This window comes from Gopherus flavomarginatus, chromosome 2 (genome assembly GCF_025201925.1).
Source record: "Gopherus flavomarginatus isolate rGopFla2 chromosome 2, rGopFla2.mat.asm, whole genome shotgun sequence".
NCBI classification, from domain to species: Eukaryota; Metazoa; Chordata; order Testudines; family Testudinidae; genus Gopherus; species Gopherus flavomarginatus.
The window spans coordinates 210372871-210395231 of record NC_066618.1 but is presented as its reverse complement, the minus strand read 5'-3'; the positions used below and the strand labels follow the sequence as shown (position 1 = coordinate 210395231).

At 38.1% G+C, this 22361-nt stretch overlaps 1 protein-coding gene across 7 annotated transcripts in view; it reads left to right on the top strand.

Annotated features, from left to right (window-relative positions):
- PTPRM (protein tyrosine phosphatase receptor type M) overlaps nucleotides 1–22361 on the top strand; it is a 729462-nt gene that overhangs the window by 453087 nt on the left and 254014 nt on the right. For 4 of the 7 annotated variants that reach the window (XM_050942098.1, XM_050942097.1, XM_050942096.1 and 1 more), the window contains exons 12-14: nucleotides 4090–4363; nucleotides 5483–5519; nucleotides 10787–10861. In XM_050942098.1, coding sequence (XP_050798055.1) covers nucleotides 4090–4363; nucleotides 5483–5519; nucleotides 10787–10861 — 386 coding nt within the window. The remainder of the gene's footprint in view (nucleotides 1–4089; nucleotides 4364–5482; nucleotides 5520–10786; nucleotides 10862–22361) is intronic. The other 3 variants (XM_050942101.1, XM_050942100.1, XM_050942099.1) reach the window with 1 other exon arrangement.

Here is a 22361-nt window from a genome sequence, read left to right as displayed (position 1 = left end):
GAGCAGTGGGGCCGGCAGGGGTATATATCGAGCGCCATGGTGGTGCCACTCCAGGGGGTGCCCTGCTGGCCCACTGAGTGTTGCTAGGGTAAAAATCTCCGACGAACGTGCACGCGGCACGCGCACACCTAACTGGAATGGATATGAGCAACACATCTCGAAGAACAACAGTTACAAAGGTGAGTAACCGTCTTTTGCTTACTTTACAAGTCAATAAAAAAGCGCCATTTTCCTGTACCATCATTTTATTGTAGTGGGATCATACTGTTCAAGACTCAGCAGATGATTAGCACTGAATACTACATTTTTCAGTCCCTTTCCTGCTTGTCATGGGGCACTGACCATCCTATGAGCATAGAGATATGACAAAGCCTATGGAACTTGTAACTTCTGTAAATCATCTTATTCCTCTTTTTACATCAGACATATGGACACAAGTGACAGGAATTTAAATATGCACATCTTTAATTACAGGAACATCTTTCTTCTAAACAGACAAAAATCTGATGGATTCAACCAGTTGAAAGCATCGAGGCAGGTTAAGAAATTGGGAACTGACATTCAGTTTGCTTAAGTTCTTTTTCATTTGGAATTACTTTTGACTGAACTAGAATTGGTAGTTCCATAGTTTTCAGGTGACATAAAGCTAGATTGGTGAATTGTAAAGACTTGTTAATGGTCCGTAGTTTCATATTGGTATCAAAACTGCTTCTTTGAGTGGAATAAGTACAGAAAAAGTTTGCTGCTTTGTAATATTATGTTATAATTACAATTTGATTTATTACGCCTAAGCATTAAGGCCCCTGTTTGGAAAGGTACTTGAGTACATGCCTAACTTTAAGCACATGAACTCACGTGCTTAAAATTAAGCATGTACTTAATTACCTTAATGAATTACCCTACTTCTTTAATTCATTCTTCTGAATATTGTCAATAATATAAGTTGCAGTGTTTAACCTCTTTCTCTTGCTTCTTGTTATACTTGATATTCGGTTTTCATTGGTAACATTTCGAAATTTAGGAGAAGTTTTGAGTGTCTAGTTTAAGCAACCCAGAATTCAATAAATTTGTGAGAAGCCAAATAAATTAAAGTTACCAAACCAATAAGTATTTTATACAATACCCAAAAGGCCACACAGGACCATAATATATATAATTTAATTGTTTAAGTTTGGAACCTGTTTGGGGGTATTAAAAAAAAATCAAAATTGCAAGAATTGTTTTCCCCATGTTTTTCAAAATTGTACATAATATTTGAATCCTCAAATTAAAGAAAAATCTCAGATGCTCTTCTCTAGATTAAATATCATGTCATTCTGATGAAAATGAGCTTTTGAATTCTACTTACAGAGGCCTTAGAGTCTTGTAGTAGAAAAGCATAGCACAAACTAAACTTAAAATTAAATTTCATTTGTCAAGAAAGTTCAGTTTTCGTTATACCAATATCTAGTATATTTTTTGCGCTGTCTACTTCAGTGTAGGTTTTATTTTCATATCACAGGTAGGTAGATTTTATTCTAATTAAAATGTAGATGTATGAATGGAAAAGGAATAATGCAACATTAAACAAATGGAAAATATGACTAATATATTAGAGGAAAAATAGAGTTCTGATTCAGTGCTTGCTCAGTTCACTAAGCTTGAACCTTAAGATCCCTTTTCAGCATTAGCAATTCAGTTGTTACATATAAAAAGAAAGCGGTTTTAACAGTGAGATTTTGAGCAAGGTTTTGGATTCTAATTGTAATTGGTGAATTTATAAAATTCATTAGCAAGATGATCGCATTTATACAAATGTAAAACATTACTCATAAAGGCAGCAGATAGGATTTAGATATTTTTCATTAGCACTTGGACTTTGATAAAGGGGAGCAGAAAAGAGCTGCTTGACCTTTCAGTTCTTAAATTATTAAAGAGCAAATAGATTTGAGGTCTGGATGCTTGCAAATCTAATTTGTCTTGTGGAGTAAGGATGAAATGACATTTTGGGTTGGAAATTGCTCCAGTCAGCTTAGTTCTTTCTTTAATATATCTGAAGATGAATAGATGGAAAGCATTGACAATGTAATAATACATGGAGTAGTGCATGTAGTATGACTGATACGAACTTCTCATCGTAAAGACACATGCGAATGACAATTTTGTTTCTAAAACATTTACAATTTCCAGTTATAATTGCTGTGTGGAAAATGAAAAGAATATTTATTTTAAACAAAACTCAAGCAGGCATTCAAAATTATCCTGGTCCAGGGTCCTGGATTTTTTGGTCCTGGACTGGTGCAGAAATAGCACTGTTTGACTGAAGGGCCAAAACAAATGTAAGGTCCAAAGCTTTGCAGTCCATCAGCAACAGCATCAGACATCATTGAGAACCATGGATACTTACCTTTTGAAATAGTATAAGGCATGAATTTCTAACTTCCAAGTAGCATAAAGCAATGATCTATAACTATAAAAACTCATATCATTTGCTAAATCATGTCAGAAATTAAACTGAGGGAAAAGCAAGAGTGTAATCAGAGTCCTGTGATTTTAAAATGTGACCAACTAGAAGTAGAAATCCTTTGGTGGTCCAATACAAATGTTTACTGGACCAGTTTAAAAAAAAAAAGTGTTGGTCTTAAACTATTAATCAGCTGTTTGGGGCAGAGCCAGCACCTAACACAAAGGGGTCCATTACGAGGACTCCTCGGTGCTATAGCAATACAAATAATGAATAATAATCAGAACAAAATATGATATCTTAATTTATCAGGGGATTGTATTCTCCAAAAGCATACATAATGTTGTGGCTTTGTAGTAATTATATACTTAAAATGTAATTCATGTATTAATACATACAAACTACACAACAAAATGCAGTCAATTATTACATTTTAGCTACCCTAAACATACTCTAGCTAGCCTTACCAACTCCCTGCCTGCAATCTATGATCACTGTCCTCCTCATGGAGATGAATAATGATCAAGAGTCATTAGTCCTCAGGGAACCAATAAAGTTGCAACCAGATCCTCTTTAGAGAGATGGGTTTCCCATTTGAGAAATTTAGAAGCACTATCTCACTGTTTTGAACAATTATAAGAATGTTATGATTTCATTGTTTTCATGTACATTCAGAAATAATGTTTCCTCAGTTCCTGTTTGAATGTCCATGAGTTTTTACATTTGAGGAAGATGGGCAGTTTCTTCTAGGCCTCTGATTCATCAAAGCACTTCAGCACGTTTAACTGCTTGGCAGAATACAGATGGACTTAAACACATGCTTATCTTTAAACATGTGCTTAAGTGCTTTGATGAATCAGAATTATGACAACTATACAATTATGTGAATTTATTCACTCACTATTAACAGAAAGTTTATGCAGAATTAGACAATTAGACTATTTAGTATTTTGTTTCTGTTTTGTATTCGTGAATGGGATTTCTGTTTCCCCACTGTTATCAGACTTACCAAACTTCACTAACAAAATAAATGTAAAACAACTTTTGTACTTTAGCCATCAAAAAGTATATTCTTTTTGCTCAATAACAATCTGCTACAAAAATTTTAAACAGATTTTCACTTTATTATATATTTCATAAGCAATTGTAATGCCAACAGTTAAGCAAATATGATTCCCTGACTGATTTTTTTTCTATTTATCTCACCTTTCTTCGTCTGTATTGATAGTTGTGCTTTTTTTTCCATGCAAGTTAAGAAGCTAAAGGATTGAATCCACAGCCTCTTATCTACTTTTTGTAAATAAAATACTTGTTCAACATTTTAATACTGATCAAATACATTTCTATGTATGTTCCAACTAGGAAGTATTGTGCATTATTTTTCATAAAAAGTCTTAGATATTCACAGCCAATTTTATTTTCCAAAAAGAAATGAGGTTATTTGGGAGTAGAAGGGGATGTGTGCTATAAATTTCTAGACCTGAGTATTGACAGTGTTTTTATACTATGTCCTTTGCCTTCAGCTGTCATCACCTTTTCCATAAATATTTGTCGGTGTGATGATGTGATTTCATAATGAATTGGCTGATTCAGATGTCTTTAAATAACCCATATTTTCTCTCATTCTTTCTTTTCCGATTTCCTAGTGTCTATCAAATAGTTGTTGAGGAAGAGCGCCCTCGCAGGACTAAAAAGACAACTGAAATCCTGAAATGCTACCCAGTGCCCATTCACTTCCAGAATGCTTCGCTTTTGAACTCTCATTACTATTTTGCCGCAGAGTTTCCAGCCAACAGTCTTCAAGCTGCTCAGTCTTTTACAATTGGTGATAACAGAACCTACAGTGGTTTCTGGAACACTCCTCTTCTACCTCATAAAAGCTACAGCATTTATTTCCAAGCTGCTAGCAGAGCCAATGGGGTAAGTCTTATGACAGGTGTAGAGTGTAAGCAGATTGTTGGCTCAGGACTTGGTATTGTTCAATGTAGTTGCTAATGAGAGAATGAATAAAACCATGAAATTTAACAAATTGAGTTTAAAAAATAACCATTTAATAACCAGTGTTGAATAATTATTAAGAATGACAGAAAAGGGAAAGGAGGAAACTGCATACTTTTGTCAATGGAGAGTGGGTCTGATAGCGCATCATTGCCAGTAATGCTACCGTTCTGCTTTATTTTCATTTCTTACTAATGCTTCCAAAAGTTGGCCAGTGTTTCTATCTAGCTGCCTTTTTTAAAGAGGAAAATACTGTGGATGCTTTGGTTAAGTTCAAGCCAAACTTGATTTTTGCTCTAATAGCACGTGTATTCTTGGCCTGTCCAATCACATTACCTTGGTTTATAATAGTTTGAACTTCCATTTTCACTTTTGCCTGTCTTGACTGAATTAGAAACAGACTCTCCCTCCCCCCCTCCGCCCCCCACAACAGTAAAATAAAATAAGTAGATGGAACTGAAATGAGAAGTATGTACAAAGGCCCTTGCAGATCATGTTTCATCTGGCTGATTCTTCCTGGAATTGTTTTCCATTTCCTGGGCAGACATACCCTTCAATTCCTGATAAGCTTTGGCTGTCTCCGTTGACAGCCTAGAAATGTTTTCTGCCGGATACCATAATGGCCATTTTTTCACAGTACACTAGCAGTACAGAAATTTGAACACCATTGATTATTTTCTTTCTTAAATTGTCTAGTATGATGCTTAGTACTGTATTTGTAAGAAAAAGAAAAATCTCCTAAGGTCAATGAATCACCAGAGAAAAAATGCTGCATACATCACGTCCTATACATTTATTTAATCTTCTGGTGAATGTTAAGTGACGTATTGATGGCACATGGCCAAGTGTATTGTGTTTTAGTTGTCCATAGCATGAAAAGTGCATTGGAGTCATTTTGGAGACTGTTATATGTGTGATCAAACACACAGAATGGACAGTTTCCTTAGATCTTATCAACAGTTTAAAAATAAAACAATAGATGGTTTTCTTTGTTTTGGGTACAGCACAAGAAATGACCTTTTTCCTCTTTATTTGACACAGGAAACCAAAATTGACTGCGTCAGGGTGGCCACAAAAGGTATGATTAAATTGTGTCAAATTTTCTGGATGTAAATCTGTTGACCTCTCTTTCATACAGTTATGCAGACCTCCAGAAATGTTTACTTAGCTAAAAGGACATCTCTGAACCTGACGCTATATTTTAAAGTAATCACTCACATGTTCAGCTGAGACTTAGGAAGTTTTCTACAAAAGCACAAATTTATTATACATTTGTAGTTACCTACATGAACAAGTTTTCTTTTTAAACATTCTCTGTGGTTTTTATATGATCTCAAAATAAGTATTTTTGGCATTTGTATATTTGTGTATATAATAGGACTGTTAAAGTGCTGATAGCAGAGTACCCACTAGCTGCTTGCACAGGTGAACAATGAAAAATTACTCTTTCCTTATAAGCAATTCTGTTGCTTGAATTGCTTTATAAAAGAAAAGTGGAGGCTCTTCACAGACCAGCTCTTTATGCTTCAATGCCAGTATATTATACTGCCCAGTAGGAGATACAAGTTCAAACAGCAATAGCTATAATCCCGGTCCCCAAGTAGAAAAGATTAGTCATATTGCTCAGATGATATGCTTTAGCTTTGGAAACTGAGGGGGTGGTTTGTGTATATCTGAGTATAGCCACACTTCTTTAGTACCTCCACTGAATGACAAGACAGAGGTCTGAAAGAAAAATTGGGGATGGCAATTTAGAGGTGGAAGGGTAGAAAAGGGAAGGATTTGGGTGCCTGGACAGCCTGCAATAAAAGTATTTCATAAGCAATCGATCATAGTCCATTCTTGGAGGATCACACATCTCAGGTTAAGTGACTCGACATAACCTCATGTAGCTTAGCACAATGAAATGTCCTGGTTGCAATGCAGAATCAACATGTGGAGATTGTACAATTCAGCAACCACAGGTGTCCTTTTTTCTCCATCCTAGACAAGGTAGATGAGACCCTTATTATTTTGAAGTAACAGAAATATCAGCATGTACGCCTCACATCTGTGCCTCAGAACTTAAACTGAGGGTGGACTGCCACCCTCCAGGATACAATAAATGGAATTTTGGTCACTCTCTTCTCATCTAGTTCCCAAATATCTGGAAATGAAAAAAAAAATCCCTAGTTTTCAAGTTACTGAGCCCATTGCTTAGTAAATAATTACTAACTTTCAAATATCTTCATTCTAATCAGATGAAACATAGAACAACAGATGAATTTCAGTGGAAAGTAAAACACTACTCTGTTATCCAGTAGCATAAATGAATCAGCAATTGATTAATTTACACCACAAATCATGCTAAATGATTAGATTAATTTTTTTTTTACAAAACACATTTTTTAAATGATTTGGTGATTATTTGTAATGGCTAATGAATGTTCAGTCATTTGGACCACTTGATGGAATATTTGTAACGCTCATTTTGAGAGGAGAATTAGTTTGTGCAATGAAATTGCTTTCATAGCAAGAGACCATTTCAAAGTAACCTGTTTGTTGAAAGGGAAGTGAGAAAATGGAGCTCTTATTTTAAACACATCAGTTTGTTTTATGTTTTGAAAGCATATTTCCGAGTACTTTGTAATATCCCATAAGATTGTTAGAGAGACAAGAGGTGAGGACTTTGAAACAAGAATTCCCCAAGTTGGGCTTTGCAATCCTAAATGTTCCAAATTTTACTGAAGTGCTGCTGTAAAGCATTGTTTCCTGTGCTACTAAACTTATAATGACATAATACAAAGCAATTTCACTGGTTGCTCAAAATGACATGCAGAGTCTGTTTATATTTCAACATGTAATATATAATTGTTTTATCTATAGTTTAAAGGTCAGATTATGCCTGAATCTCGCAAGATTGCTTAAGGTGCAGTGAGCTTTTCACCCCTTGGGTTTTCCACAACTGCTAAGTAGAATAGCAGGACCTCTTATTCTTGAGGTGCAAATCACCTCATCTGTCATGGGGAAGAAGGGGGGCCATGACCTCACACCCTTGTATACACTTGTCTGCTGAATTGATCGACCATGCAGTGGGGTGTTGTGTGAACCATCCAAAGGGCTGGTGCAACATGCACACTTCCCCTACTCTGAGGAACTGAAAGGCCTCTCTGACAAGAGGCTCTATCTCTGACTGTGATTTCCCTGGGTCAGTAAAGCTTTACACTGCTCGTAACTATACAACCTAGTGTGGTTATTTTAATACATATAAAGTTCTTTATTAGACAATTATAGCTGTGTTGTGTGGTTGTGGTGATATATGTATTACAGCAGGCACTTGTGCTTCCCATAGAAAAGGTTGCAAAACAGTCTCCTTTATCACATTTGTTTTAACATATTCATGTCTTTCCAAAGCATCTGTATTTTACGCTGAAATCATCGTTTTGGACTGAAATTTGAAGATTTTTAAAGCTAGAGCAAAATCTCTTTAGCCATTAATCAGGAATATAGGTGGCAGAGTCTGGTTCTCAACTGAGACCTAATCTTGCAGCCATTTACAGTTCTTACTACCCTGCATGCTGTCATATGCTTTAAGGCCCTGATCCCAAAAACACTTGCATATGCACTTAACTTGAAGCACATTAATAGTCCCATTGACTAAACTCGGATTGCTCATGTGCTTAAAGTTAAGCATATACTTAAGTGTTTTCCTGGATCAGGGCCTGGATCATAAAATGTATCCTGTAAAACACACTAGCTGTGCAGTACAGCCAGGTTGCTATTTTTCTCCTAAATTCCACCAGAGTAGAAGGCTTCTGCAGCTCCACTCCGTGGAATTTAAGGAGTCCAGGGAGCATGTCAATATCCTCCTCCAAATTCTCATTACCCCAGATTGCCTGCTGATCAGCTGAGCCAACTGGTTTTGGCAGAGCCACCTGGTTGTCTACACTCAAGGAATGTAGCCAGCAAGTTTTGAAGTCTGCACCCATAGGAGAAATCCAGGATTTGAATTGATCATGGACTTTAAAGCCTTTTCATTATTTCCCACCCTCCCCCCAGGTGTCTCAGTTTAAGATTATTTAAAAGTTTTGTGTGTCCCTCAAGACATTCATGTAGTTGAAATTGTGGTAGAACATGGATTGAGTTTTGCAATAGTTAATCCATGGTATATTGGATGCTTTTCTCATTTTTATATAATTTGTGGGACAGATTCAGAGCATTCTTGCCCTGATCCAGCAAAGCACTTAATGAAGGACTTAACTTTAAGTACGTGTAGTGCTGAGTGAAGTCAATGGAATGTCAGCATAAACACAAGAAGAAAATGTCTTGTGTGTAAAATATCCTTTTACTTGAAGGCTTTCTACAAAATATGGCCTTAACCCTGTATCCCCATACCCATGTGTATGCAGGTTCTATGTCTTTATCTGGATAATACTTTGTAATTCCATTATTTTAAATCGTCAATGCATAACAGTTGAAACAAACCTCTTGTAAGCATCAGCTCTTTACAAATTAAACCTATATTAAATATCAGTGTCAGAGATCATATAAAAATCCTGATTACAATGATTATAATGTTATTTTAAGATTAGCATACCGGGTTCTGTATAACTGAAGTGCCCAGTCCTGCTCCTTTAGAAATCAAATAGGGTCTTGCCACTGGCTGCACTGGGAGATGGATTAGCTCCATGTTTCTTTTTATATAAGTATGGTGAAGAGTTTTCTGGTGCTGCAAATTAAGGCTTCTGTTATTTTTATGAATATTCAATGTGCATACAAATGTGAGGACTGAAGGGTGCCTCCTATGTGAGATAAGAAAATTAAAATAAAAACAGGATAGATTTTCATGCAGATAACAAAAATGGCTTTCATATGTCTGCTCTTTCTCTAAACTAAATGATGACAGAATCTGTGAAGAGAAGGTTGAAAAACACCAAAACATGCTATCTATACAATTATCAACGTTGTGGTGATTCTTGATTATATTAAGAATGTATTTCCTGATATGACTTGTTACAATGTCTGAATAGTGACCATTTTGGCATCTCCTAGGATTCCAATTCTCAGACCAAATAGAAAGAGAGGTTATTATTCTGCTCTTGCCGCACTGGGAGGCTTTCATTAATTATGAGAGAGAAAAGGCTATTATAATATTTTAAATCCAATAGCAACAGTACTCTAGCAGCTACTAACAGCACTGTGTTTCAGTGTTGCAGAGGAGTATTTCAAAATATTATGCAGCAGCAGTTTTGAGTTTAATTGTCTGCAGATGGTAGATGATCTATTTTCCTCACTCCTTGCCACATTTCTAATAGCACCCAGGCTGTTCTAGGTAAATTAGTGATCTTTCATATAATCTTGTCTTTAATTTTCCAATATTTTTCTTTGCATCATTTTCCAGCTGCATCATGTTGGATCTGGCCTTTTAATTTTGTTAAGTATTTCTTAATCTATATGTACCATACTGTGTTTAACCATTTAATGACAATCATAGTGCTTCTGGCAAACAAAGAATCAGAAGATTTCACTGCAAACCACAATAATACTTATCTGTTGGTACAGCCCTACAAAAACAAACACCTGCCAGGAATAGTTTAGATATACTCGGTCCTGCCTCCATGCAGGGGCCTTAACTAGATAACCTCTCGAGGTCCCTTCTAGCTGTACATTTCTGTGATTATATGAAGAAGAGTCAAGATATTTTAGGTGTGTAGGAAATTCTACTTTTGCCTTTCATTGTTTTAGTGGGAGAATATAAACTTGTTTAGGCCCAATCCAGGAAACAGTTACACACGTGTTTAACTTAAAGCATGTGAAAAGTCAGTAGTACTGCTTGCATGTGTAAGTGTTTACGTTTGCAAAATCTTCTATAAGGAAGATTCAGGAAAAAAGATTGAAGAATATTGTGCCGGAAAATGATATTTTAAATAAACATAGGAAAAATGTGCTGTGAAAGTTTAAAAAGCAAAAAAGAAATTGGTGTGATTTACCTTGACAAATTAAGGTTGGAGTCCTCTGAATAAGCACTGAATTTTTGCAGCTTAAATCCAATGATGTGGCGAATGGAGCCAAGCCTCAGTCTTTAGTTAATCAGATTTGTATTTTCTAAATAATACACTTTGATTCCTTTTTCTGAGTGAAGGTTATATAAAAAAGCTTATTAATATCACAGAATAACCAAACTAACAAATTAAGAAAAGATGAAGAGGAGCTTTTGTGGCTTTTTGTTTCTTTGGTTTGGGTTTTGGGTTTTTTTGCTAAAACTTTGAGACAATAATATTGACCAAGGTTCTTCTTGCTAGCATAGCTTCAGTCTGGCTTTTTTTTCCTCATGCATGCTGACCTGGAAATCTTCCTTTGCCTTAGCTGCGATAATCGTGACTCAGCTTACAACACCATACATTCGCATCGCCCCTGCTGCAGGCGACGACCAGCTAACAGGTCAGACATTCAAGTACAGACAAGTCACCTTGCACATTTCAGAGTCATTTTATTTGTTTCATTTTCCTTCCATGTGTTCTTCATTTTCTGCTCATAGATTGTTTACCACTATGTAGGTTTTTGTGGGTTTTTTTTTTTTGTTCAGCTACTACATCCATTGAATTAAGTTATGTGCTTGGCATGAAAGACTTACACACTTATATCCATGTATGTAAAACAACTCCACTGCATGTTTCCATTGTGTGTTTGATCTTTGGGATGTTCCTTCAAGCCTAATGTTGTAATGAAATGTAGCTACCCTAGCTTTGCTGCAGCAGTAATATCAGTCAGGGTTTTTATGTGTGTGTGTACGTGCGTGCATGCGTGCTTGTGCGTGCGCGCGTGTCTATTTTTTCCTGCATTATTAGATCCAGGCATTGTGGTTATCATCTTGTCAATTTATTTGAGGTCGAAGAGGGACGCTTTCATAAATCAGAAAATATTATGGGTTTTTTTTAACTGCAGAGTGGTTTGAAGGTAGTTGCATCTAACAGTATTTCAATATATATAAAATTAAAGATAAAGAAATAAAACTGAAACGGTGGTAATTGCATCACTGATGGGTCTTAGATTTAAAAGAAAATGGCCAACAAAGTGACATACAGAAATGCACAAAGCTATAAGGTTTTTAAATCTAATTTACAAAATAAATTCAGTACACATGTGAGACAGTTATTAGGCGATGGTTTGCCCAAAGGCCAGTTCAGAATGTAGCTAAAAATCTGTATATGGGAAATGATTCATTTTCTCATAAAATAAACACACTCATAAAGCTTTTGAAGAATTTGGAAACCAGCATATTATGAAACAGAAGAAAAGTGCATTAAATTATTTTAAGGTGAGTTTGATGGAATATGTAATATAGGAAGTTAGATCTACTCCATCAACATGTAGTGCTGTGATAAACCCATAGGCATTTCCAAAATTACTATCATAATTACTTGGGAAGGATCCAGATGTTGCTGTTGGAAGGGAAGAAAACAGTTCAAATGCTCTGGCATCTGGATACCATTACAGCCAACCAGAGAAAATTATGAAATGTGTGTTTGTAGTAGTTGATAAAATATTAACTGATTCATATACAATTATTTCTATTGAAAATAAGGAGATACTGTAGTTGTAAATACTAAAGTACTTAATTTGCTGCTTTCTCACTGGATACTTCATAACAAAACAAAACAAAAGTGGCTAAGGCCACTCCTAGTAACCCTCATGCTTCAACTGCCTTTCAGATCTGCTGTTTTTTTACAGTTTTTCAAATTTTCATTTACTGCACAATAATGATTTGTACAGTAGAAGAAAAGATATCAAATAATTAGTGGGCGACTAAAAGGGAAAAACTATCTCCTTGATTTCCCTGAGTAGATCCCTCCCTAATAGTTCTTCTGCAAAGAAGAGTGAAGGACAAACAAGCAATGGACCCTGTCCACAAACCCTGTGAATCCCAAGACAATAGCAGGAGGCCAGGCTTATCCACACAGAGATGTGTGCCTCCTTGTCTTCTCTGAGGCCTGGTCTACACTACGCGTTAAAACCGATTTTAGCAGCATTAAACCGATTTAATGCTGCACCCGTCCACACTACGAGGCCCTTTATGTCGATATAAAGGGCTCTTTAAATCGGTTTCTGTACTCCTCCCCGACGAGAGGAGTAGCGCTAAAATCAGTATTACCATATCGGATTCGGATTAGTGTGGCCGCAAATCGACGGTATTGGCCTCCGGGCGGTATCCCACAATGCACGACTGTGACCACTCTGGACAGCAATCTGAACTCGGATGCACTGACCAGGTAAACAGGAAAAGCCCCACGAAATTTTGATTTTCATTTCCTGTTTGCCCAGCGTGGAGCTCTGATCAGCACGGGTGGCAATGCAGTCCCAAATCCAAAAAGAGCTCCAGCATGGACCGTACGTGAGATACTGGATCTGATCGCTGTATGGGGAAACAAATCTGTTCTATCAGAGCTCCGTTACAGAAGACGAAATGCCAAGGCGTTTGAAAAAAAAATCTACCGGCTACACAGTGCTGCATGACAAGCGTAACGGGAAGCCAGAGACTCAAATGGACGCTCATGGAGGGAGGGAGGGGGTACTGAGGACTCCAGCTCTCCCACAGTCCCCAGCAGTCTCCAAAAAGTATTTGCGTTCCTGGCTGAGCTCCCAATGCCTGTAGGTTCAAACACATTGTCCGGCGTGGTTCAGGGAATAGATCGTCAATTTATTCCCCCCCTCCCGTGAAAGAAAAGGGAAAGAAATCGTTTCTTGACTTCTTTCAATGTCACCCTATATCTACTGAATGCTGCTGGTAGACGCGATGCTGCAGCAGTGAAGAGCAGTGTCCACTCCTCTCCCGTCCCTAGTGGCAGACGGTACATGCTTGATAACTGCTGAATACCCCTGGCTGGCCTCAGGGGTGCCTGGGTAAAAATAGGAATGATTCCTGGTCATTCCCAGTAGATGGTACAGAATGGCTGGTAACCGTCTGCATCATAGCCACTGGGGGCTGAGCTCCATCAGCCCCCTCCCTTTCCAATGTAAAGAAAAGATTCTGTCCTGCCTGGACTATCATAGCAGCGGGATGCTGGGCTCCTCTCCCCCACACTGCTTAATGTCCTGCCTGGACTGTCATAGCATGGGGAGGCTGCCTCCCCCTCATTTTATCTCACTAACAAGTCACTGTTTCTTATTCCTGCATTCTTTATAACTTCATGACACAAATGGGGGGGACACTGCCATGGTAGCCCAGGAAGGTTGGGGGAGGAGGGAAGCAACAGGTGGGGTTGTTGCAGGGGCACCCGCCGTGAATGGCATGTAGCTCATCATTTCTGCGGGATCTGACGCAGAGCAGCTGTGCTCTCTGATACACTGCTTCTCTGGTACACTTGTCCCAAATTCTAGGCAGGACTGACTCTATTTTTAGAAACCATAAAGGAAGGATTGACTCGGGGAGTCATTCAGTTTTGCTTTTGCGCCCCCGGCCGATCTCAGCCAGGGGCACCCCTGATAGCAGCAGACAGCACAGAAGGACAGATAACCGTCATCTCATTGCCAAATTACACTGGCAGCAGACGGTACAGAATGACTGGTAACCATCTCTACTATCATGCAAAAGCAAGTGAATGCTGCTGTGTAGCGCTGGAGTATCGCCTCCGTCCGGGGCATCCAGTACACATACGGTGACTGTAAAAAAAAAAAAAAAGCTGAACGGGCTCCATGGTTGCCATGCTATGGCGTCTGCCAGGGCAATCCAGGGAAAAAGGGCGCAAAATGATTGTCTGCCGTTGCTTTCCCGGCGGAAGGAAGGAATGACGACATTTACCCAGAACCACCCACCACAATGATTTTTGCCCCATCAGCCACTGGGCTCTCAACCCAGAATTCTAAGGGACGGGGGAGACTGCGGGAACTATGGGATAGCTATGGAATAGCTACCCACAGTGCTACGCTCCAGAAATCGACGCTAGCCTTGGACCATGGACGCACACTGCCGAATTATTGTGCTTAGTGTGACCGCGTGCACTCGACTTTATACAATCTGTTTTATAAAACCGGTTTATGTAAAATCGGAATAATCCCATAGTATAGACATACCCTCAGTCTCCAACAAATTCCTCCCTCAATGGCAGTGGTCTGACTCTAATAGAACCAAATTATAAAGACTTATGCTCCCAGTTTTCCTTTAAGGGGGATTCCCACATTTGAGGAGGATGAGTCCATATTTAATTGCCTCCCTCAGCAATGCTGGGCACAGGAAAGCAGGGAACAATGTGCGTACTCCTTTGGGACATCCATTGCCCATCCACTGGCCTTGTACCGACTTCTGGGTTTTCATAGATTCATAGATTCATAGACTCTAGGACTGGAAGGGACCTCGAGAGGTCATCGAGTCCAGTCCCCTTCCCTCATGGCAGGACCAAATACTGTCTAGACCATCCCTGATAGACATTTATCTAATCTACTCTTAAATATCTTCAGAGATGGAGATTCCACAACCTCCCTAGGCAATTTATTCCAGTGTTCCTGACAATTAGGAACTTTTTCCTAATGTCCAACCTAAACCTCCCTTGCTGCAGTTTAAGCTCATTGCTTCTTGTTCTATCATTAGAAGCTAAGGTGAACAAGTTTTCTCCTTCCTCCTGATGACACCCTTTTAGATACCTGAAAACTGCTATCATGTCCCCTCTCAGTCTTCTCTTTTCCAAACTAAACAAACCCAATTCTTTCAGTCTTCCTTCATAGGTCAAGTTCTCTAGACCTTTAATCATTCTTGTTGCTCTTCTCTGGACCCTCTCCAATTTCTCCACATCTTTCTTGAAATGCGGTGCCCAGAACTGGACACAATACTCCAGTTGAGGCCTAACCAGCACAGAGTAGAGAGAAAGAATGACTTCTCGTGTCTTGTTTACAACACACCTGTTAATGCATCCCAGAATCACATTTGCTTTTTTTGCAGCAGTATCACTCTGTTGACTCATATTTAGCTTGTGGTCCACTATGACCCCTAGATCTCTCTCTGCCATACTCCTTCCTAGACAGTCTCTTCCCATTCTGTATGTGTGAAACTGATTGTTCCTTCCTAAGTGGAGCACTTTGCATTTGTCTTTATTGAACTTCATCCGGTTTACCTCAGACCATTTCTCCAATTTGTCCAGATCATTTTGAATTTTGACCCTGTCCTCCAAAGCAGTTGCAATCCCTCCCAGTTTGGTATCATCTGCAAACTTAATAAGCGTACTTTCTATGCCAACATCTAAGTCGTTGATGAAGATATTGAACAGAGCCGGTCCGAAAAGAGACCCCTGCAGAACCCCCTTGTTATACCTTTCCAGCAGGATTGGGAGCCATTAATAACTACTCTCTGAGTACGGTTATCCAGCCAGTTATGCACCTACCTTATAGTAGCCCCATCTAAATTGTATTTGCCTAGTTTATCGATAAGGATATCATGCGAGACCGTATCAAATGCCTTACTAAAGTCTAGGTATACCACATCCACCGCTTCTCCCTTATCCACAAGGCTAGTTATCCTATCAAAGAAAGCTATCAGATTGGTTTGACACGATTTGTTCTTTACAAATCCATGTTGGCTATTCCCTATGACCTTACCACCTTCCAAGTGTTTGCAGATGATTTCTTTAGTTACTTGCTCCATTATCTTCCCTGGCACAGGGTTGTGAAGGACCCTCTTTGGAGAGCGTGGAAAAACTGTCAAAGAGGTGCTTGAGCACCCTTTCTGCATGGAAGAATCTGCCTGTGGAGAGTCTCTCCATCTGGAGATCTTAGTGATATAATTGGATGATTGATTACTGTGAGGCTTGCATTGTAAGTCAGGTTGCATAGCATTTTCTGTTACAACACCCTGTTTCCCTTACTTGTCTATTTCAACATATAACTTTTGAGACTGAAAATGTCTATGCTTGATTCCACCCAAAAGTGATTTCTGTTTTTTAACACTAAGTGGTGGGGGGAGGGATTTCCATTTGTTTTTTTTAATTGTGGGAAATGGAAGGCAAATGCTTCTCCCATAGTTTAAATTAAAAATCTTGACCACCTTCCTAAACACTGGTAAAGCCAGCTGCTCTTCCAGCTCAACCCCAGTTCAACTCAGCTCTCAGCACAAACCTTCCCCATCTCAGCTTTTTCCCTCCTCTATCAGCAACCTGTCCTGGCCCTCCCTATACAGTTTGTCTCCCAGCATTAGTCTTTTTTGCTGTCCTTCTCCCATGCACACCCACCCCCCTTTCTTATATATAAAAGAAGAGGGCTGCCTGGTGCAGGAACAGCCTCCATTCACCTTACATGTCTTGTCAGCCTCTCCATGGCCTGGATCCTACTACTGGAGGCAGCAGCAAATGGCAGTTCTCCTTTAGCTGCTGCTAAATACCTTGGATGAAACTGGGGCTACATTAGTACCACATAATGTATTACCGAGGCAACTGTTCAGTTTTATCAGCAACTGGGGAAAATAGGCAAATAAAGCTGACAGAAATGATCAGTGAATACATTACACTGGTCTACAATTTTTGAGAAGTCGTCTGCTTCAGAGATAAAATGTGCTATTTATTATGTATTTTGATGTGCTGAATTCAAATATGACAATTAAAACAACTGATTGGCTACTGTTTCTAAGATATTTAAGTTTTTACATTTTATGTCTACGTATATTGTGTAGATAGTAGAGTTTTAATCATAAATTGTAAACCTAGGTCTTTTCATGTGTTTATGGTTGCTTTACATGATAATATTTCACCTGTCCTGTTTATGTAACACTTTAAAAATCAGCAAAAGGGTTATATAAATAAAATTTATTATGAAACAAAAGTCAAAAAACTATTATGTACATAGCTTAGTCCTATTCAGTGTCTGCTCGGCTCTTCTTGGCTTGTCTCTTGTATTCATTAAATGGAGCATCTCTTGTCACTGTCCAGCAATAGTCTGCAAGCATTGATGGGCTCCATTTGCCCTGATAGCGTTTCTCCATTGTTGCAATGTCCTGGTGAAATCGCTCGCCGTGCTCGTCGCTCACTGCTCCGCAGTTCGGTGGAAAAATATCTAGATGAGAGTGCAAAAAATGTATCTTTAGTGACATGTTGCAACCAAGGCTTTTGTATGCCTTGAGGAGGTTTTCCACCAACAGCCTGTAGTTGTCTGCCTTATTGTTTCTGAGAAAATTTATTGCCACTAACTGGTAGGCTTTCCAAGCCGTCTTTTCCTTGCCACGCAGTGCATGGTCAAATGCATCATCTCGAAGAAGTTCACGAATCTGAGGACCAACAAAGACACCTTCCTTTATCTTAGCTTCACTTGACTTTGGAAATTTTCCACGGAGGTACTTGAAAGCTGCTTGTGTTTTGTCAATGGCCTTGACAAAGTTCTTCATTAGACCCAGCTTGATGTGTAAGAGTGATAACAAAATCTTCCTTGATTCAACAAGTGGTGGATGCTGAACACTTTTCCTCTCAGGCTCCAATGACTGTCGGAGTGGTCAATCTTTCTTGATGTAGTGAGAATCTCTTGCACGACTATCCCATTCGCATAGAAAACAGCAGTACTTTGTGTATCCAGTCTGCAGACCAAACAAGAGAGCAACAACCTTCAAGTCGCCACAAAGCTGCCACTAATGTTGGTCATAGTTTATGCACCTCAAAAGTTGTTTCATGTTGTCATAGGTTTCCTTCATATGGACCACATGACCAACTGGAATTGATGGCAAAACATTGCCATTATGCAGCAAAACAGCTTTACGACTCGTCTTCGATGAATCAATGAACGGTCTCCACTCATCTGGATCATGAACAATGTTGAGGGCTGCCATCACACCATCGATGTTGTTGCAGGCTACAAGATCACCTTCCATGAAGAAGAATGGGACAAGATCCTTTTGACGGTCACGGAACACCCATGACTTCTAGGAATAACGTGATGCAATTCATATCATGTATGACGCAATACGAGCTTCAGATTGCATCATTCATTGTTTTGCCTAAAAAGCAAGTACTGTCCAAAGCCAGTAATAGATTTATTCATAGATCCAGTCAAAGACGTATTTTAGTCATTTCTGGTTTAAATTGAGATCCCTTCCCTTTATTACTCACTTATCCTCCGCCATTCCCAAGTCAAGGATCATATATACTGACCCAATAGCATATCTTGAAAACTAGAGCCAATCAATAATTTTAAGCATCATTTTCGTTCTCAGTGACCCAGAATTAGTAAAGCTGGACTACATTTATTTCAGAAGCATTTTGGCTGTAGAGCAGTGTTATTATCAGTAGCTGGATGATGCAGGAACTTTTTTTTTAATTTTAACATTACAAAAATAACTTAGTTCACCCATATGGTCAGAAGGATAAGGAGATATTTCAATATATTGTATCTGTTCATCTTATGGCAGTAGAACAGACTGGATATATGTGGAACAGAAAATGTTTATTACAGACCAATTATTATATTGTCTGGCCCTGATTTTTAGACTGGCCATGACATGGGCTCCATGTTTGCACCAACAGTGGTTTGCAGATGTGATTGGTGTCATTTACAGGTTTAACTACCTGATTGTACCTGCATATTATGTAGCTAAGCATCTAAATGGCATCAGTTGTACTTGCAGTTATTTGCAAATTGGAGGCACGAAAAGAGAGGGCACATTTTAAATCCAGCGAAATAAATATAATGTTGTTGAATTAAAACCACATTATGTGTGAACACGCTTTTCATTTAAGTCAGTTGTCAGAAGCCGTTAAGGGGCCATACCTAAAACAAGGCATAATGGAGTTTGCCTAGAAACTAGCACCATGCGAGCAGAGGGTTCCACAGGGGGCGTGTTCTAACCAGGTGCATGTGTGTGTCTGTGGATATGCAAAAAGTCTAGTGAAGTTGTTGGGGGCAGGAGGAGAGAGGAAGAGCAGACAACAAACAGAGAGGCTCGGAAGCAGGAAGTAAGCCAAGAAGCAGTCTATAAGCACAGTGTGACCGTGGAGAACCCTGCAGTAAGGTTCCAAGTGTGGTGCTGGTTAAAGAGGCTTGGGGCTGTGAAGAAGTTATCCTTTGTGGTTTGATTCTTCTTGCATTTGGAGAAGAAAGACTTTGTGCATTCTTTGTAAGTAAACGTGGTTGCATCAAAGAAAATACCAGACTTCATCATCCATTTCTGCTCCAAGCTGGAACATTCCCAAGGCCCCAGACTTTGACTAGCTGCTCAGGTTAAAAAGGGGCAATACTATGAATATAGGAAAACCCCATTTTCCAAACACCTTTAACCAAAACTCACTCATGCATGAATCTAGGGTGAGCTCCCTCTTTGTAAACCACTTACCTAATAACTCAGTTACTTATCTGAACCACTCTGTAAGTTTAGATATTTTGAAGGTCTCAAAATATTTGTGATAGGTTTGTATTTATACATATTTTTTCATTTTCTATTGAAAGTTGAAGATGAAATTCATATGTTCTCATACTTAGGGGGAAAAATCAAGGACAACATGAAAAATGTCTGAAAATAAACACACAAGAAGTTAGTGCATAAATTATGTATTAGAATAAAATGAGAATTATTTGGGTATTAAAGCATAGTGACACATAAGAGAACATTAAGCTACTGCACCTCGCTTCACCATTTTATAAGTCACTTCATTCAAAAGATTCAGAATGACCATATTTGGTATTCAGTGGGCCCACATCTCTTTTCCTCCTGCTTCCATTTTAATGAAATAACATGCTTGGACTTATGATTAAAATGTTCCATTTTTGAATGCATGTTCCTTAGTTGTTGAAAAATGTCTGGGCTACTTACTTTTAAATTTAAAAAAAATTCATTTATCATTTAGTAGCAGACACCTACTGTATCTGATGCTTTTCAGATTGATTTCCATCAACACACTGCTTTTATCATCCACATATAGCTGGAAGGCTAAACTTTGTGTTGCACACTCTTTGTAAATGAAGTACCTATGATGATTCACATTCAAAAAAGATACATCAGAGGCTTTTTGTAATTTCTTGCTAGAATAAAAATACCTTTAAAAATTAGAAAAACTAAAAAATCGTCAAACTCGTAAAGCTTAAATTAATTACACCATAGATAACTGAAGATCTAGATGAACAGTGTTTAGAACCATGGTAAAAACTGATACAAAACTATTCCCAATTGTTTTTTTTTCCTGACTTATAGAATTATTGGCCTAATAACATTTAGAGATTTATCAAAATGTGAAATTCACTGCATGAGAATTATTGGAATACACGGGGTCAAATTCTGCTCACAGTCATTACAATGTAAATCTGGAGTAATTCCATGGGAAGTCATTGAATGACTAAATTGAGATCTAGATTGATTTTTTGTGTGTCAGTAGATTTACTCTGGATTTACACTAGTATTACTGGCAGCACAATTTGGCATTAAATGTTTGTTAAAACAAACTATAGCATTGTGAATTTGGGAAGGATTATTTTCCCATTTATCTGTGTCATTAGACAGGACCTCCTAGGAGGAGGAGTGACATTTTTCCAATAATTGTGATACAATGTCTAGCTGCTAACAATAATAAAAAGAAGTTAATTTGTCATTCTGTTTAAAATGTTGATCCTCTACTAGAGCATTAAGTAAGCAGGTCAGGGGATCTTACACAATCACCAAATGTATGTTCCCTTTTCCCTGCAATCCCTCCAGCAGAGTACCGCCCTAGCAGCAAAAATATGATGTATCTTAACTGAAGTCACGTCATCTATATAGTAATTCATTAAAAAATGTCCTTATGAGTTACTCAAATTGCAGTTATATATCCCCTTTCCCATACAGAGACCAACTCATCCAGATCAGTTTCTTTGTCTGAGTCCCCCTCCCATCTTTTCATCTAGGTGGTTTTCTTATCAACATCTTTTTCAGTCAAAAAGGTATGTAGGTCAGACGGAAAACTTTTTGTTCCAGCTTGCATCTGGGTCAACTCCTCAAATGTGGTTAAAGGTCTAGATAGAGCTGCCTTGTATCCCGATTTCACAATAAAATATTTGACTTGTAAATATTTAAAATACAGGATCTTTATATTATTTACATTATTACATATCTCTTGGTGTGATTTCAAATCAAGACCAAGGAACAGCTGTCCAAATTGAGTAATCTCAGTTCTGACCCACAATGAATAGTCGTTTTGCTGTTTCCTTGAGATAAACTCTGAATTATTAATTAAAAGGAAGAGGGCTTCGGTGATAGGAATTTTTAAAAAATTATCCAAAGCTGCTAAGGCTGTCTAGATGAATTGGATGATTCTTTTATTTTTGGAGCTCTAGATACCTTTTTAATCAAACAATTACTATGAATAGCTACATTTGGGTTCCAGTGTTTGAGTTTTGGATGGTTTATTTTAACCCAATTGATGGCATATTTTAATTGAGATATTTAACAATAATAAGCCAAATTAGGGAATGCTAGTCCACTCCACTTTGGAGACTTATACAGATCTATAGAATACACTCTATAATGTATAACACTTTTGTGTTTCCATCTGAGTTTTAATAATGAAACCCGCCATGTTTTTAATATCATGTCAGGGATACCAACAGGGATACACTGAAACAAAAATAATAACTTCGAGAGAACATTCCTGTTTACTGAGGCTACCCTACCTATCCCAGAAATTTCATATTTATTCCATTCCTCCAATTCTTTCTTTTATTACTGTGTTCCACAATAGAGGTAAATTGCCTTAAAAAATTAAGTTTCTATACCATATTTAGTCCTAATTTTTTTAAAGATTCCTTTACTCATTTATCTGACAACAGTTCGATGTGACTCTTTTGGTAAAATTAATTCCTAAAGTTTCAGATTTATAATAGTTTATTTTGAAGCCTGAAACCTGCCCAAATTCAATGGTGTAACTTTTAATGAGGCTTCTGGATCCTGCAAGTACAAGGCATTGTCAGATATAAAGCTATTTTGCATTTGGATGCACCGTACCAAGATGCT